The following is a 17,045-nucleotide window of genomic DNA, read 5'->3' as shown; positions in this document are numbered from 1 at the left end:
AGCACTCAAGCTTTATTAATCCATCCAAGTTCTGGGTGTATTAATTCCTTTAAAACATTTTTCTGGGGACTCCAAGTTTCCTCCAGCAGCCCAAAGACATTCATTGTAAACTGATTGGCATCTCAAAATTGTCTGGAGTGTAAGTGTGATTGTGCCCTGTTATAGGATGGCACGCTTTCCAAGCCGCCCCACACCTTGTGCCCCAAGTCCAACAAGGTGTAATTTAGACCTACTGACATGCTTTTTTGGACACATTTGATACATACAGTCAGTAACACAAGCACAGGATCAAACCGAGGACCCTGGAGCTATGCGGCTCCGAAAACACTGATTTTTGATCATAGACAATGATTTGTAGATAATCAAGCTGAATACACTTGATAACCTAAAGTGTGAACCTAATAAATATTACATTTTTAAAATTCATCCTGGTTGTGACTTTTGTGTGTGTGTGTGTGTGTGTGTGTGTAGATGGTGCCCTGATATGAACTGGGGTCGAGATACACCCAATGTCCCAGATCTACCTTCACCCTGAACAGGATAAAACACTGACTAAATATGGTTGAATGAATGAATTAATGAATCAACGAATGAATGTATGAATCGCAGCTGGCTTTAAATAAGATATAAACACACCTCAATATTTTAGCATATTTATTTATTACATCTGAATGCAGTTAGATAAGATAATCAAATAAAATGATATCAGCACTCACAAAAAAAAAAAAAAACAAGACATTCACAACAAATAATTGTTTGTAGTGAAATAATCAAGGAAACAGTTGTCATTGCTTTTGTCCTGCTGTGATTAAATAAGGCGAAATTGTAATATTTCTTATTTAAAAAGATAAAGAAAAAAAAGATTCAAATCACCCTTCTACATCAAAATGACTTTGAAGTGCATAGACTTTATGAAAAGATTTATTCTTAGATTCATTCTTAGATTAATTGTTGATTTTGTGTTAAGAAAGAAATGATATAGAATGACCCCGTACACTGCCAGTCAGAAGCTTTTGAACACCACATATTGCAGTGCTCAAACACAATTAAGACTTGATTTCTGAAAGTGAAGTGAGTTTTTACTGTTCAGTAGGGGACACGAACACACTGGTGATGATACTGATTAGCAGGATAAACATAGCCACGGACAGAAGGACTGTGATCACCAACATCGCTGCACTGCGTCCTGGGAAGCTTAGATTGATATCGTTGTAGTTAGCAGCTGTAAAACAGGACATGTACAGATGTAAGCTGAGAGTCTCTTTATGTTGTCCAAATTTCAGCTCACTGAATAATTAATAATTATTTCATATTAAAGGTCTGCAAACCGATGCTGTGTTACCTGTTCTTGTAGTTGCAATCACAGAGCTGCTACTGAGGTTTCCAATCTTATAGGTAATCCTACATATACACATAATGTAATATAAAATCACTTTTTTTGTGAGGTTCCTCAATTAATATTAAAGGTTTGCAGACAGATTTCGAACTCACTTGTACTGCGTGCCATTTTTGAGGTTCATCAGCTGGTATCCCATGTTTCGGCTTAATACAGTCGATCCTTTTGGGTCACTCCTGCTGCCACAGCTTGGAACCGTGAAAACGTTGGACTGGATGTCTGTTAAGACCAAAGGACTCTAGTAAAACTCACAATTACAACTTGATCAAATCTTGATTAATTATAGTTAGCAAGTAATGTTAGTATTAACACTCTTTTGTCAGGGTGCAAGGAAGGCAAGCATCAAGACTTTCTATGTTCTGGCAATCCTGTGGTAGAATGATTTTCCTTTAGATGTCCAAACATCTGCGTCTCTGACATTCTTCAAACAACATCTAAAGACTTTTGCCTTAACTAAAATACTTAAACTAACACTTATATTTAAAATTGTACATGTGCTCTTCTTGCTGTATTCCTTCCCAGCAGAGTTTTAGACTGATTGTATTCTTAATCCAAGTCATAGTGAACCAGTATTGATGATAGAGTCTTCAAAAGCACTTCTGATCGTTTTATAATAGATGATGGTATCTGCCAAAATGCCTTAAATAATTTTATTAAACTAAATATTAAGGTTGTGATCATGTTCTGGCAAAACTGTGACGGAAGAATATATGAAAAATTGTAAACATACTGTTATATCCAGGGGTGAAAATGTTTAAATTTATACTAATTGGCACTAAATCATTTGAATAAATGTAATAATTTTAATGTGTGTTTTTCTGAGAAAACATGTCGTATTGATGACATGATGGTTGCTGTGGATGAAATCTGCGAAACACCAAAAGTGTGTCCAAATAACATACTTTAAATCACTCTTAATATATTTCAACAAAATTACATGGAAATATGTAATTTACATTTAATACATTTAATATTACGCTTCCATTAACGCTCATGTTGTCTAAATATCCAGTTTACCAAACAGTCATTTTGCTTAAAGATGTCGAAAACTTTGGTAGTTAAGTGTGATTTTTTCCCTCCCACACACTGTGAACAAATAGTTGGATAGCTTTGTGTAAGAATCATTATTATCATCATATAGTAAATATTAAATGCAATTTGATTTGCTTAGATGCTTGAGACTCATTTAATGTTTGCTAACTGAAAACATTTTGGCCTTACATTATGCCAAACAAGTCCCAGTGACTTCTCTACTAATTACTATAGAAATAGTTTATTAGAAATTCTTATTACATTAAATATTACGCTAACTGATCAAAATCAATAATTCAACAGAGTTACATAAGTATTACGTACAGCTTTGATTGGTGTCGCAATTCAGGTACTCCAGGTCCACGCTCTGGCCAGCGTAGAAACACGAAGGCAATCTTAGCATCAGCGAGTCGAAGAATTGGCCTGTGATAACTTTGTCTTCGACTGATAGCAAGCTAGGTGGAAAATCTGCACCATACAGATTAAACAAACAAAAAGCCACATTTTTGTTCAGTTATAAGGTGTAACACAAGGGTACCGAATATATATTTGAAAATACATAGTACTGTTAATCCACATCCACAGGATGTCTATCTCTCCTCATTCAATAACAGCAGCTTGTCATGTCTTACCTTCTGCATGGATTAGAGGAATTAATCCCCCAATGATGAGGAGTACAGCCAGCATCTCTGCACTTGGTGTATCTTTGAGAGTCTTTGCTAAAATGGGATAATGAGGAATGACAACACATAAGCCGGTGTGGAAGGGTCATACGTAATAAAGAGGAAAACAGGTTTCACCAGGTACTTTTGAAGCTAAAACTCTTCTTCCAGCATACACACCCTGACGATGGACAACGCATGACAAAATCAGTCTTAACTGACATGGTGGTACTGTTTACACTTGAGTCTTAGTCTATATCTGAAATTGTTTAATGAAATCTTAAACTAATATTTAATAAACAAAAAAAAGCTTTATATTGCATTTTATAAAATGTTAAAATATATACATTTTTAATACAATTAATTTATAAGGATGCATCCCTGCATTAATGTTATTGGGCACTACTTTGTCAAAAAAGATTTATTTACTTTTAACCTTATTTATTTTAAGCTGAGAATCAAGCACAGGCCTCACTGTTCATGCAACCGAACAGCTCAGATGTTGAAATGAGGTTTCCATGAAAGCATTCAAGTGGTTAGTGAAAATGAAGGAATGGCTGAATGGTGCTATAAAAAGAATGAAAACATGAAAACATATTGAGAAAGCTTGCAACCTTTATCTTCTTTTATGTTAACATTTATCAAGAGTCATCACAATGAACCGACTGTTTAACAGGAAACGTGTTTGCATATCAAATGATAGTATAAATTTATTATACCCCATGCTGATGAATTTATAGTTGGTTTACAGTTTAAAAAAAAAAAGGATTCAGATGATATCATAGAGAGAGAGAAAGAGAGAGAGAGAGAGAGAGAGAGAGAGAGAGAGAGAGAGAGAGAGAGAGAGAGAGAGAGAGAGAGAGACTAGTACAGGAACAATTGTTTATTGCTTTATTGCTGGTACAATATAAGTGATACTGTAACAAGAACTAACTTACATAAACTGTTTATATATATATATATATATATATATATATATATATATATATATATATATATATATATATATATATATTCAATAATTGTACTGTAGTATACTGTAGTATAAGATAAATAAAACATTTCAGGTCATTTTCAGCACACTGATTATTTTCCAATAACATCATGTTTTTAGTCCTTAGTAAATGTGTAAGCACCTGATAGTCAGATGTGATTTTTAAATGTATTTGACAGCCATCAATCAGGCTGAGACTTAGTGTTGCTTTGCATTATCGCTGAGTGCTCTCTAGTGGATGGGGTTATTAATACACTAGAATCCAGAGGAAAAAGCCAGTCAGTCTGCTGTGTGATATTATCCAACTCTAGGAGTCTGTTTGATTTCATTCCATCAGCTGTTAACTCTACCAGAGAAAAACAAGTTTAATTAGATGGTTTGTTACATTTCAGATTTACTCACTGTCATATTGTGCATAGATATAATGAATAATAAATTTCAAACCTGTCTGCTTCTGTACATATTTGCTGTATGTATGTATATATATAAAACTAGACATGATTGATTTCAGAATTTCATATTGTTTCAGAATAAAATACCAGGCCATATGACACAAAGCTCTTGTATGGCTATGTGGAGAACAGTTTTAAGCCTGACAAGAACATATAAAAAACAATGCTTGCAGACACTTGGAGGTTTGTTTTAGTTAAAGGAACAAACCCTAACCGTATTTTTTTTTAATTGAATCAATGACTTTATCCAAAACACAACCTAGAAACACATCTGAGTCAAATCCACGTTTTACAATGTCTGAGGATGATGACACCTCTCCCACTTTGAGTTTTATGTATAATTTTCTTGCAAAATAAGTTTACAAGGAAAGATCATGAAACTCATTCTCAAGACGCACGTATTCGTCCTGAATCTTTTGTCCAATCTGCTTAAAACAGCTCCATTAATGATTTATTTTTGTCTTACGCATTACATTACATGATTCACATAAATGTTTTAAAATTATTAAAAAATATCAAATATTGCTGTTGACGGTTTGACCATATCATTTGACTCATATCTAGCATTATATGACTGTCTAGGTGAGTTTTGCATCATTGTCTGTGATTTGTTCTCCCACCACGCTGAAGGAAAAGGAAAGAAACCTATTTCTGTCAGGAGCACAGCCGTGGGAAATCAGACCACAATCTTCCAGTGTTTGGAGAAGAAGCTGCCTAAGGCTGTGTTCACACATAACGTTTTTTTTTTTTTTTTTTAAACGATCTATACCTGTTTTGCATATAAAAAACCTCACTAACCATTTTGGAAGTGTTTTTTTAATGAACACAGCATAACTCTGTTTGAGCTACGTTAGATACTAACATTAGTTCAGTCGAGGGATCTTCATGGAACGTCAACTGCCTAGGTACTAACTGGCTAGCTAGCTAACGGGACATTAAAACTTAATCAATTTAACATTAAAACTTATGTTTGCAATCTTTTTTACTCAAAACATTTCGTGTAAATACCATATGTTTGTCATCAGTCACACTATAATAAACAATCAACATAGAATGAATACTTTTCTTTTTCTCCATAAAGTTTTTAAGTTTGATTATTAAACATTTAGCTGCTACAGTTGTAGATAATAAACTTTTAAATAATCAGTCTTAACTGAGCAATGTAAAGCAAGAACCGGCGTAAAGTGATTAATCTGTTTAATAAGTGTTAAACAGTTACACATAGAGTCATGTCCAGCATTCAAATGTACAACACATCAATTCCATTACAAAAAGAAAAATATTACGCATCACAAAAAAACAACAACAACAAACAAACAAACAAACAAAAAAAAAACTACAAGCAAAATAAACAACAGTGATACGTAATAACATTAAAGACAAAGTGTGAAAATACAGCACTTCAAATGTTCGGACCACTTCATAAGGAAAAGGTAGAAAAAAAATCAAACACCCTTTTCCACTACATGTTACTTCCATTTCCAAAAGTATGTTCATAAAAGTTTAACTTAGAAAAGAAGACATTTATAAAATAGGAAACTGAGTAAGACATAATGAATAACTTCAAGGCCAGACTGAAAATGACTGCGATATTAAATGCTACATAACGACGTCTGTGATAACCACACACTTATAACTGAAAGAAATCTGATGCTTGAAATATTTGCATAGTTTTCAATTGATATTTTTGCTAACATACTCAAGTCATCTAGCGTGATTTAAAATATATTATACTAAAATATGGTCTGAAGATGATAATAGATATGTAAACCTTGTTGTTGAAAAGTAATATCTAAGACTTTCAGAACTGTGGCTTTAACACAACGATATATAAACTTGAAATGTTTCATAGACCTGCTGTTGATCTTGACATAAACAGACGGCTGAAATGTATCCTTATTGCTGAAACGAACCAACAAGACAGGGACTTTTTAAAAAAAAATTTTTTAGCATGTAAATGTGAAAAAAGTAATCCAGCAGTATGTAAATGTATAAATCAGAGCATTGTTTCCTTTCCTGTTTAAACAAACTGTAAACATTTTTATTTTCACTTTATGTGGAATGGGGATTCTAGATGATTCTCAGTGGTGATATGCAGTAGTGTTCCAACGATACCAAGATCTAGAAGAAAAGAGAGCGTCGTTTAATCAGAATCAGGATCAGGTTTATTTACCGAGTCTGTTTACACACACAAGGAATTTGGTTCCAGCTGTTTGTGAATTTCAAAGGTACAGATATAAATAACACTGTACTGTACATTTAACTTGGACTATAAAAGACAAGACAAAATAGACTATACAAGACGGTACGAGTATTAAATGTGAATACAGAATTTATGACTAATCAGTTATGTACATAAAGTGTGAGAGTGCATGGTAGTGCAAATAACAGTGTTGTGCAATATTATGCTTTTGTACAATATGCAGCAGCAGTAGTGTGTGTGTAACATATACGAATGATGTGATGACTGACAGTTCTGACAATGCAGTACTTGTAGATATGAAGCAGGGAATAGAATTATGGTGAGTTGTTAATCAGGGTGATAAGGGGCCTGGGGACAGAAACTGTTAAATCACATTCACTGTGATTGCCATCTAGTGGATGGGGAACTTTATAGCAGTTCATATACAATCATGCTCATGTCCATTCACTGTGCAGCTTCTCATTCATGCAATTATTCAATCAGAAACAGACCAGGAGCTACAGCTGATGATAGTGAGGTGTTTTTATGCTCACTACTGGTGAGTGGTTATTTGAGTTCCTATCAGCTTTAACCTTCCTGTCACCTTGAGTCATTCATTTTTCTCAAGCTTCGCATTTCTACCTGCACAACCTTGGATGTTTTTTTTTTCCGCACGATTCTGTGTAAACTCTTGAGACTGTTATATGTGAAAGTCCTAGGAGATCTGCCACAGTCGATGTCAATGTGATCTCATGTTTGATGTGAACATTAATTGAATCTCTTAATCAGTATCCGCATGATTTTAATAATTGTGCACCTGTGACTGGCTGGCTGGTTGGATATGCATGAATAAGCGGGAAACCGAGGTACAGATAAATGCTGCATTAATATATCTGGTGGCATATTGTACTATCATATTGAATAGGTTTACCCTGTGGGATTGAAGGATTGATTGACCCCCTGTGATGTCAGAGGACTGGAGGCTGAAGACAGAGTGTTGGGAGAAGAGCCACGACTCGGACTGTTAGGAGATGAGCTGCTTGACACTGCAGGAACAAAACACCACTTATCTCACTGGTTAACAAACTTAAACTTTACAACAACTACAACAACTTAGTTGTTGTAATAAGAAATGTCTTACCACCTCCTGAAGCAAGAGGACTGAATGGTCTGCTAGATGCAGGCTGAAATAAAAAGCAGTCTAAGTTAGAATGCGTATAGGGTGAACAACAATGTTTTTTTAAAAGTAAATATTTAAAGTTCAATTACATTCCTTATTTTGATTGACTGTGTTTTCTTTTGTTTATCCAGATACTAAATTTTTAGGAGGAGGGTACTGATGAAAGTTGATGGAAAGAACAACATCATGTCTCGTAAAAACAACAACAACAACCTCTCACCAGTCTGGCATTGTAGTTGTGCGATTTTATAGGTGAGGTGGCGACTGGGCAATAGATCCTCTTTTCCTTCTGCCGTCGGTTGCAGAACCACACCCGCACCACTTCCTTTTCCATGGACAGCTGCTCCGAGATCAGAGTGATCTCCTCTGAGTTCGGTTTGGGATTCTAAAAAATAAAAGTGCATTAAATTATATGCCAACTTAAATCAGTCACGACTTGCCGACAACACCACTTAACTACAGGTTGGCATCTAAACACTTTGGGTTGGGTCAATCAAATTCCTCACATCTAGGAAGCGTTTCTCCAGTGTGAGCTTGATGTTGGTCTCGATGCTCGTTCTCTTTTTTCTCTTCCTCCCATATCCTTCCATAAGAGGTGGTAGCGTGGCAGGATTAGCCATTGAGTCTGAGGGTGAGTTTTCTAAAAAAGGTCAAAGTAGAAAAGGTTAAATCAACGGTACCAAACATACATCATTTTACATTTTGACATTATATTGGGTCAATCAAATATACCTGCATCACTGAGCCACTTCTCCAGCAATGGTTTGAGCTTGCACATGTTCTTAAAGCTGAGATTTAGAGCCTCAAAGCGGGAAATTGTAGTTTGACTGAAATCATTTCCATAGAGCTTCCCCATAGCCAAACCCACATCTCCCTAAAAGTAGAATCATAATATTAACATCTCATTTGATGTCTTTAAAACTTTCCCGTGAAAAAAAAATATTGCTTAAAAATAATTGAGATCTCTTGGGAATGCACTCTAAAGCCAGTTTGCACTTTAAATATTATTGCACTCTTTAGTGTATTTATTTACATCTGTTTGAAAAATTTGAATATGTAGGTCATTGCCTGTGTGAAGCCCAGCTTGATGCGTCTTTGTTTGAAAGACTTGGCAAACTGCTCCAGCTCCTCCAGGTCACTTGGCTCGTCCTGCTGAGAAGCGCCAATGTGCTTAGGCACCTGTAAGTGAGGCATGTCCAAGTGTGCATCCATGGAGGACCCAGCCAAGCCTGTTCGACCCATTCCCTGTGCAGATATAAACTATAGATCAGATATAATAGATTTTAAGTTCTCAATTTAGTCCGTGGGGATTCCCGGCCAGGCAGCATTGTTTTTGTGTTCTTGTTTCTGACACAACTAAGCCATGTGATTAGAAATCCAGCAAGCAAGACTCTTGTGATTTTACAGTCGTAACCTAACAGACTACGGATGCGTTTTCTGAAGACTGGATTAAAAAACTACAATAATTATAAGTGATGTGATAAAAATGACTTTTGTTTACCTGAGGTGTAAGGGCCAGTCCAGGCTGGTGCTGCAGGAGACTAGGCTGAGACTGAGAGGGCAAGGACAGGAGATTCGGCTGCAGTAGAGCTACAAGACAATATAAGGCGCAATAAATATAACACGCAAACTGCTTTGCCAAACATTACACCACGATGCTCGATTTTAGGCGCTCGACTAACCCTAAACGTGACTGGTCAGAAAATGTCATTTCATATTCTATAACAAAATTAGGTCCAGCTCAAGTGTAGTCTTTAATATAGACATTTTATGCATTTCTATAATAACGATTTATGCTGGAACAAGTCTATGACAGACAATCCACATAAACGGCATGTTTTCTCTAGAGTTATTTATTTAGACAATATGGAAAAAAGAGAAGTTGATCATGAGGAAATGAATGTTTATAGATGCTGTACTATAAGTGACAATAGGAACTAACTTGTACTGATACTGATAACTTGTTTTTTTTTTTTTTATTGTTTTGTTTTTTACATCAGAACGTTGCGTTAAGAAGTTACTCATTCAAATTTCTATAATGCATATTGTTCCGTGAAGTAGAATTCTGTAAATATCTAAGAACTGACCCTGATGTCCGGTCTGAGCCTGGGAGAGGAGGAAAGGTGAAGACGAGGAAAGGTGTGATCCAGACATGAGGACCAGCTGGGGAAGTGAGTGAAGTGATGGCAAATCCTGAAAGCACATAACACAAAAGCGTTCATGATGCTCCTCTCCATCATGTATAAGCCTTTCATAATAATAACATGTGATTTCATGTGTGATCTGTGGGAGGAATGTTTTACGGCATACCCCAGGCAGCTGTCCAGTGGGAACTGGTGATCCCTGCGTGAGGTGACATGTCTTATGTGATGAGGCAGAGTGAGGAGAATCGTTCAGGTCCTCGGTTTTTATCTAGAAAGCAGTTACATTGTGATGTGTGTGAAACTGCGTCCCAGAGATTCCTACACAAGAAGCCAAGCAATCGTTCTGCAGTTCTGAACAACAATTAACTTTGGCTTTGATGGTCAAATACCATTTAGTCATGAAAGGGAAAAAATTATTAAGTGCCTGAAAAACTACTACTTTATATTACTTTTCTGTGTAGTAGCTTAGAATAGAGTCACATGTATGCTGGTGTCCGTTGTGTGCGCGTGTGTGTATGCGCACGTGTGTGTGTGCGTGTATTCACACCAAGGCTGTCTGACTTGTTCTACAGGAGGGAGCTTTTGAAAAACATTCCTTCCCTGCCCTCAGGCTAGAGCCTATGCAAATGGGAACCTGAGGCTAGTTCCTGTACATGGGACACAGTCCTCTGCATAGCATTACATGAGAAAAAAAACGCCAACGTAGCTTCTAATAAATCAAGGTTAATTAGCACTGACATGCATTACATTGCAGTACAATAGGTAATTGAAACCTTTATAGACCTGAAGATAATGTAAGGTAGTTTCTCTGTCATGCAAATTTACTGATGATCTTTAATAAATTATTAACGTGTGTTTACCTGTCTTGTGAAGTCAATTCCATTTTGTTCGATTTCTGCAGAAAGAATAGAATATAGTTAAAGTATACACAATTCATGCTTTTCACTAAAGCCTCTTTTAAGGTCATTCAGTTATTTTATATATATATATATATATATATACACTGAGAGTAATAATTGAGAAGTTAGCTACTTACTAGTTTCATATATATTTAGTAAGTAGCTAACTTCTCAATTATTACTCTCAGTGGGTCTTTTGGTGCCTTTTGTGCTACGCTAACCATTATGGAGGTAGGGTTTTTTCAAGGCCTCTGCCAAGTTCAAAGGTTGTTTGGTCCAGGTAATCTGTCCTGATTTGAAATTCAAATAGGGCCATGTGAGGCTGTGGTTAGTGCATCAGTGCTCGCTCGTCCCGCGCTATGGAAATTGGCGCTCCTCCCCGAGCCAAACTTCCAGTATGGAAATGAAGCACCCATGCAAATAGGAACGTATCCATGGCAACCTTTCGCAAGCCCTCATATTTGAATGTTTACAAACCCCCAGGTGCATCGCTGGCTCATTCTTTCTCTGTTAAAGTCTTTCTCTCTTTCTTGCACATAAACAACACAGATACAATAGTGTTCAAGTTGGGGTTGCTTCTTTTACCACACTTTATATTAATTAGACTTTTCAAGATTGTTCTCAGGAAAGTTCTTATTTTCATAACAATAGCACTTAACTCCAATTAAGTTCATTAAAAGGGATTAGTCCATGCTTATTATTCAAAATTATTTTAGACAAAACTTTTAAGCCTGTTGGGAAAATTTTGAATATGAATGAATATAAATATCCTAAGATTGATTATTCTGTTTATACATAATTAGTTTTTATTAAGTAGTTATATTGTATATTTGATACCATATATTTTATGTACTTTAAGTACATAACTGTCCTACATTTGTAGGTAACATTAATAAAATACTTCACCATTCAGACTCATTGCACTTCTTAATGTTTTCAACATAAAACAACTCTTCGCCTTACGGACTTTTCTTTTGAGTATAGTTAGCTCACGAAAAAAAAGTTGCACTATTCCAACAGGTTAAGTCTCCTTCAATGGACAACAAAGACGTAAGCACAAATAAGGTCTGTTCTCTGCTTTTGCTAATTATATGAGAAAACACATTGGGTTTAGTTTTCGCTGAACATGCCCTTGTCCTTGTTTGGTATAAAATTTGAAACAAATATGATGCAATTTAATTTAATTCACTTTAGAAGGATTATAAAAAGTCTACTTATGTGAGAAACAAAACGCACTAAAACTGTCTACGTTTATAACCATAGTATTAATATTATCCTCATAGTTATAGTTAGTTATATTTCCTTTATAAAAGTTAAATATTACATAAACAGATTTCTTTTCTATAACTGTAATTGTTTTTGATATTTAACTCAAGTTTTAAAAGTTGTTTTGATGAAAATAAAACTATTTCTTTAGTTGAAATAAAGATTATCTTAAAGTTGAGTTTACTTACGGTTTTAAAGCAGTAAAGTTTAAAATATCTTAGAGTGGAGACAAAGTTATCATCACTCTTACAAATACTAATTCTTATAATACCTACCATTATAGTTTGATCATTATGACTGTAAATTGCTTATTTTAATGATATAAACTGACAAATATTGATTAATCCTTTGTCATAGTCAAAGCCATGCTTATAGTCAAAGTTAAATTAATAATTTTGTAGTTATGACCATAGTAAGAATTCGAGTTATAGATATAATTATAGGTCTATTTTATTTCTAATATATTATAAACTAGTAGTTACCAAGATAATTATAATTATAGTTATAATTTTGATGTGGTTATATACACTTTACATAACTTTGTAGTTATTTATAATTTTAGCAATTGTCCCAGTTTTATTTATAGATATTATTTAGTAATAAGCACGGTTTTCATTAAAGATATTCTCCTAGTTATAGTTATAATTTCTATTTCCTTATTATCACTTATGACCTAGTTAACGTTTTACTACTAACATTCCACTACAAACGACGTTGTGTAGGATGCAGTATATAAAATATCGTCATGAATCTTTATTACCCTACAAAACATTACGATCCTGTTGCTGATAACATGAATATGTTTGCTCCGGTATACTGTAAAAGACTGAAGCCTGAAATATTTCAGATTACAGGAAACGATGCTACACAAAACAGTCATTTACTATATTGTGCTGTCTCTGAATCCAAGTTCCTCATTTTAGACCCTTGTGTTCCGTACGGAGGCAACTAACTATGTGTCGGTATGGCCTGGGGGTATGAACGCTTCAATGCAATCAGTCCACCACCCCCCATGCACATGCACACACACACACATCCTGGTACACTGTTATGCCCTTGATGAACATCACGCCCTAGAGCTCTACGCATCTCTTTTTGTCTCTTCACGGTTAAGGCACTACAACCCTTACTCCACGCACCATAAACAGGTTCAGGTTGTCTTAACGCATCTGCACAAATGAACGACTCAGCAGTTTTATTATAGAGGTAGTAGGACACATCTGATGTTGTAGTCCCTCTACACAATTACTGTTGATGTATTGGTGGTAAAATTGATGGTTGTTACTCCATAGTGGAAAACAATGGACAAACTTCAAATAAGTCTGTGCAATGAATGAGATATATATATAACATAAAATACCGACACATAGTGTGCTATTGATCACTGTATCATTAAAGAAAGAGGCAGGGAAGAAAAAACGAACAAACATATGTTTAGGTTTAAAGCAAGACGGTGGCGGAGTGATGTACGGTAGTTGACAGTGATGACAGTCGAGAATGAGTCGAGACCTGCCTAGCAGAAAGACCATAACAGGCAAGACAAAGAGCAGAACTCACTGGTCAAAACCACAAACGGCTTTGACAAGAGACACACGGAAGCCTGTGTCTTTCTTGTGAAAACACCTCGACCAATGGCAGAGGTTCTTCAACAAGGTTGAAATTACGAATAATGCACTAAGATCTCATCAAGCACTAAATAATCACAGATAAGAAAACAATCACGATAGGTTTTCCTGTAGGTAGATTTCTATGTTTAATGAAAAAAAAAACATACTTTTACAAGACTATTTATATTATATATAGCATTTAGATATATTCTCTTTAGGGCTTCAGTTCATTTAAAGATAATGAAAATAAACATTTAATAACTTTAGAGATTCTTCATCCCAAAATGAGAAAAAAAATTAACACAATGAATGCTTTGACACCAAATAACGAAACAATTTATTTAAGTTGTAATTTTGCTTCTTAAGCTATTAAATTCAAAAATTCATTGGCTGTATAGAAATGTTATGCTTTTATATACTGACAACAAACTTGCGGCTCTTTTTATTCCTACTTTAACCTCTAGCTTCTGTTATAACAGCATAATAACTATTAACTAATAACTGTTTTTTTTTTATTTGTTCTATTGAACGGTTTCCCGTTGTCAAGAGTAGACCTGGTTGTAAAGGTGTCCTGAATAATTGTCTTGACTTTTGTCTCATCTTATGTAACCAGGATACCACAAATATTAGCTGTGGAATTCTCTGTAAAAATCCATCAAAGCACAAGTAAAACTCAGCCCTAATAGGATGAATAGCTTTCTTACCTGCGTGTTCATGCTGAGGATCCCTCTGCTCGACAGCTTCTGTGCTCATCTTAATATCTGTAATGATAAATATAGCTGATTTTCCTACTTTATGCGCACACTGGGCCAATTCATGGCCCGGTCAGGAAAATGAACTTGAGGTTTTATTCTAATGGGTCCGACTTTGAAAAGGTCTCCTTTATGTAAAGGGCTTGTTGTAATATTCATAAGGGCTGAGGGGATCCCCGCTCAGCCTCCAGCCTCCAGCCTCCAGCCGCCAGTCGCTCGGGCCCTCCTCCCTAATCTCTTCTAGTCAAAACCATTTAAATGGGTCAATATGCTGTGCGAGCAAGAGACCACAGAAAGAGATATGATTCTACAAAACGGCTACAGAAGGATAGAGAGAGAAAGAGAGAGAGAGAGTAAGTAATTTCAATTGACTCACCTTAACAAGGAGATTCTGGATGTGTTTCGGTTTATTCCTTCTACAATCCTGAGTCGGTCATGAATGAAAGAAAAAGCAGGATGCATGCAGAGGAAACTTCAACATTTGGCACAAGTGGGTTCGGGGAGAAGTATTCACCTTTTTCACAATCCCACACAAGCTGATAGACAGGGGATTTGCATAAGGCCCACAGTACGTCCTATCCAGACGCACTCTTTTTGCATAAAACAACAGGGGGAGACGACAAACTGCAGAAACTCAGGTGAGTGTGTGTGCGTGTGTGTACAAGAGTGTATGTGTGTGTGCATGTATGTGTGTGTGACTTCTCAAACCTGAAATGTGTCTGTTTCTTGCCTGCAGTGTTTATGTTGACACAAAAGCACGCTTGTAAAGGTTTAAAGGGGCGATAAAGGAGGCAGCTTGCAAGTGACTGCAGTCCACTATGACATTCACTATAAATTAGTCCTGGCATTATTTAATTATTTGATCATGTTGGTGGGTTTTTATATATCTCTAATAAAAAAAAAAACAAATGCATTGCTAAATCATGCTTTACATTCTTTCCTTCCAACTACTTCTTTTTACATTTCTCCATAATCCTATATTTACAAGGTTATAATGCGACTTTTTAACTTTTTTAAAATGAATAATAACCCAACATTAATTAATACAAACTATACCCCTATACCCATCGCTGTTGCTAGCTAGCATTAATTGAATCATAACTGCTAGCTGTCACGATTCACATCACCTTGAGAAACAGCTTTATTTGTAATCTATTAAAAGTTAGCCAGCTAACAATTAGCTAGTTTGAATTTACATAAGATTATCTTACACTAATCTGTGGTGTGTAAACAATGTGACATGACATACGGCAATTAGTTCGGCCAACTCTGTCACTTCTGTCACATCAGGAGTCACCGCTGACTTGTGTGGTGAGTTATGAAACCAGCCGATAAATTTTTTTTTTTTTTTTATGACACAATTTGACACCACTACTTCAAAAAAAAAAAAAAAAACCACATCAGTATTTCCATAAACATATCAACTTTCTAAACTTGCCTAGATTTTAAGTCAAGCCTGCTATTGTAATGTACTGGCAGGATTCTTCTTCATTACATCCACTCTTAATACTGATCGTCTTTACTCTTCTACACCTTAATTCTGTAAACGGTTATGTTTGTTCTATCCGTTCTAAGAAAATAAGAAAGTTATTAAGTTTTTAAGTCTCAAAGACAGGTTTCTTCCTCATGTCTTTTTCAGGAAGATTGTCTTTAATCTTTTGAGATCTAAATGTAAATCTGGATCCAAATTTATTTGTGTATTTATTATGTATTTGTTGTGTTTTTTTTTGTGTTCAATCAAAAATGTGGATCCATACACAGAAGAAAAAGTGATTTGGGGAAATTTAAAGAGCTCAGACTCCGGTGTTTATATATCATCGAATAGACGTAAAGAGCAGTTGCAAAGCTCCATTGACTCACAGCAGTGAACATCAGCTTCGATTGTATCTTCTTTGTGACTTTTGTCCTGGTTATGATAGTTTGTTTGAACAGGACATCCTGATAAGGGAGCTCACGCCTGAGGCCTTCTCCCACGATGTCTGTGTGCTCTGTGTTACACAACTAACACTAGAGGGCAGAGTTCAAAATGAACACATAACAGAAGAAAACAAACCTCCTATGAAAGCACATGTATGTAGGCAAGTATTTAAACATCCTGTCAGACTGTAATATGTGGAGTTTAACATGCACATACACTCATTTTCTTATTTTTAAGGTAGATTTTTGAACAAAACAGGATTCCTGGTGTACGTTCGAATGTTTTACTGAACTCAAGGTGGAATTACACCATTAGTCTAAATAAATCCTCTCATAAAATTTGAAGTGAAGCTTCAAATTCTTTAGACATATTAACGTAGTCTATAAATTTTTAGATTTTAATGTTTGAAAGGAAAATTAGAGGGGGCACGGTGGCTTAGTGGTTAGCACGTTCGCCTCACACCTCCAGGGTTGGGGTTCAATTCCCGCCTCCACCTTGTGTGTGTGGAGTTTGCATGTTCTCCCCGTGCCTCGGGGGTTTCCTCCGGGTACTCCGGTTTCC

At 35.6% G+C, this 17,045-nt stretch overlaps 2 protein-coding genes across 3 annotated transcripts; both read right to left on the bottom strand.

Moving 5' to 3' along the window:
- Positions 1-945: 945 nt before the first annotated feature.
- On the bottom strand, positions 946-3,615 carry upk2 (uroplakin 2). Its single transcript, XM_060863647.1, has 6 exons — positions 3,527-3,615; positions 3,061-3,147; positions 2,753-2,896; positions 1,492-1,615; positions 1,343-1,401; positions 946-1,222 (listed from the first exon to the last, which is right to left on the bottom strand). The coding sequence occupies exons 2-6, from the start codon at positions 3,113-3,115 to the stop codon at positions 1,080-1,082; spliced, it is 525 nt and encodes a 174-aa protein (XP_060719630.1). The 5' UTR covers positions 3,116-3,147; positions 3,527-3,615; the 3' UTR covers positions 946-1,079.
- A 2,101-nt stretch (positions 3,616-5,716) lies between these two features.
- On the bottom strand, positions 5,717-15,070 carry pou2f3 (POU class 2 homeobox 3). 2 transcript variants are annotated; one of them, XM_060863220.1, is made up of 13 exons: positions 14,943-15,070; positions 14,519-14,575; positions 10,903-10,937; positions 10,209-10,310; positions 9,986-10,091; positions 9,400-9,488; positions 8,967-9,143; positions 8,631-8,772; positions 8,405-8,538; positions 8,119-8,283; positions 7,860-7,902; positions 7,650-7,764; positions 5,717-6,657 (listed from the first exon to the last, which is right to left on the bottom strand). In XM_060863220.1, exons 2-13 carry the CDS (start codon positions 14,565-14,567, stop codon positions 6,618-6,620), a joined length of 1,197 nt encoding a protein of 398 aa, XP_060719203.1. In that variant the 5' UTR covers positions 14,568-14,575; positions 14,943-15,070; the 3' UTR covers positions 5,717-6,617. The 2 variants fall into 2 exon arrangements, with proteins under 2 accessions (XP_060719203.1, XP_060719204.1); XM_060863221.1 differs by having other exon boundaries at positions 7,863-7,902.
- Positions 15,071-17,045: the final 1,975 nt, after the last annotated feature.

This window comes from Tachysurus vachellii, chromosome 26 (assembly GCF_030014155.1).
Source record: "Tachysurus vachellii isolate PV-2020 chromosome 26, HZAU_Pvac_v1, whole genome shotgun sequence".
NCBI classification, from domain to species: domain Eukaryota; kingdom Metazoa; phylum Chordata; class Actinopteri; order Siluriformes; family Bagridae; genus Tachysurus; species Tachysurus vachellii.
This window is presented reverse-complemented; position numbering and strand designations above follow the sequence as displayed.

Coding starts and splice junctions, on each gene's coding strand:
- upk2 (XM_060863647.1), bottom strand. CDS start 3,115: ATGCTGGCTGTACTCCTCATCATTGGGGGATTAATTCCTCTAATCCAT. Junction 2,897..3,060: donor TCCTCTAATCCATGCAGAAG/GTAAGACATGAC, acceptor TGTATGGTGCAG/ATTTTCCACCTAGCTTGCTA. Junction 1,402..1,491: donor AAAAATGGCACGCAGTACAA/GTGAGTTCGAAA, acceptor GTGTATATGTAG/GATTACCTATAAGATTGGAA.
- pou2f3 (XM_060863220.1), bottom strand. CDS start 14,567: ATGAGCACAGAAGCTGTCGAGCAGAGGGATCCTCAGCATGAACACGCA. Junction 8,773..8,966: donor TCAAGCTGGGCTTCACACAG/GCAATGACCTAC, acceptor TTCTACTTTTAG/GGAGATGTGGGTTTGGCTAT. Junction 8,539..8,630: donor GAAGTGGCTCAGTGATGCAG/GTATATTTGATT, acceptor GACCTTTTTTAG/AAAACTCACCCTCAGACTCA.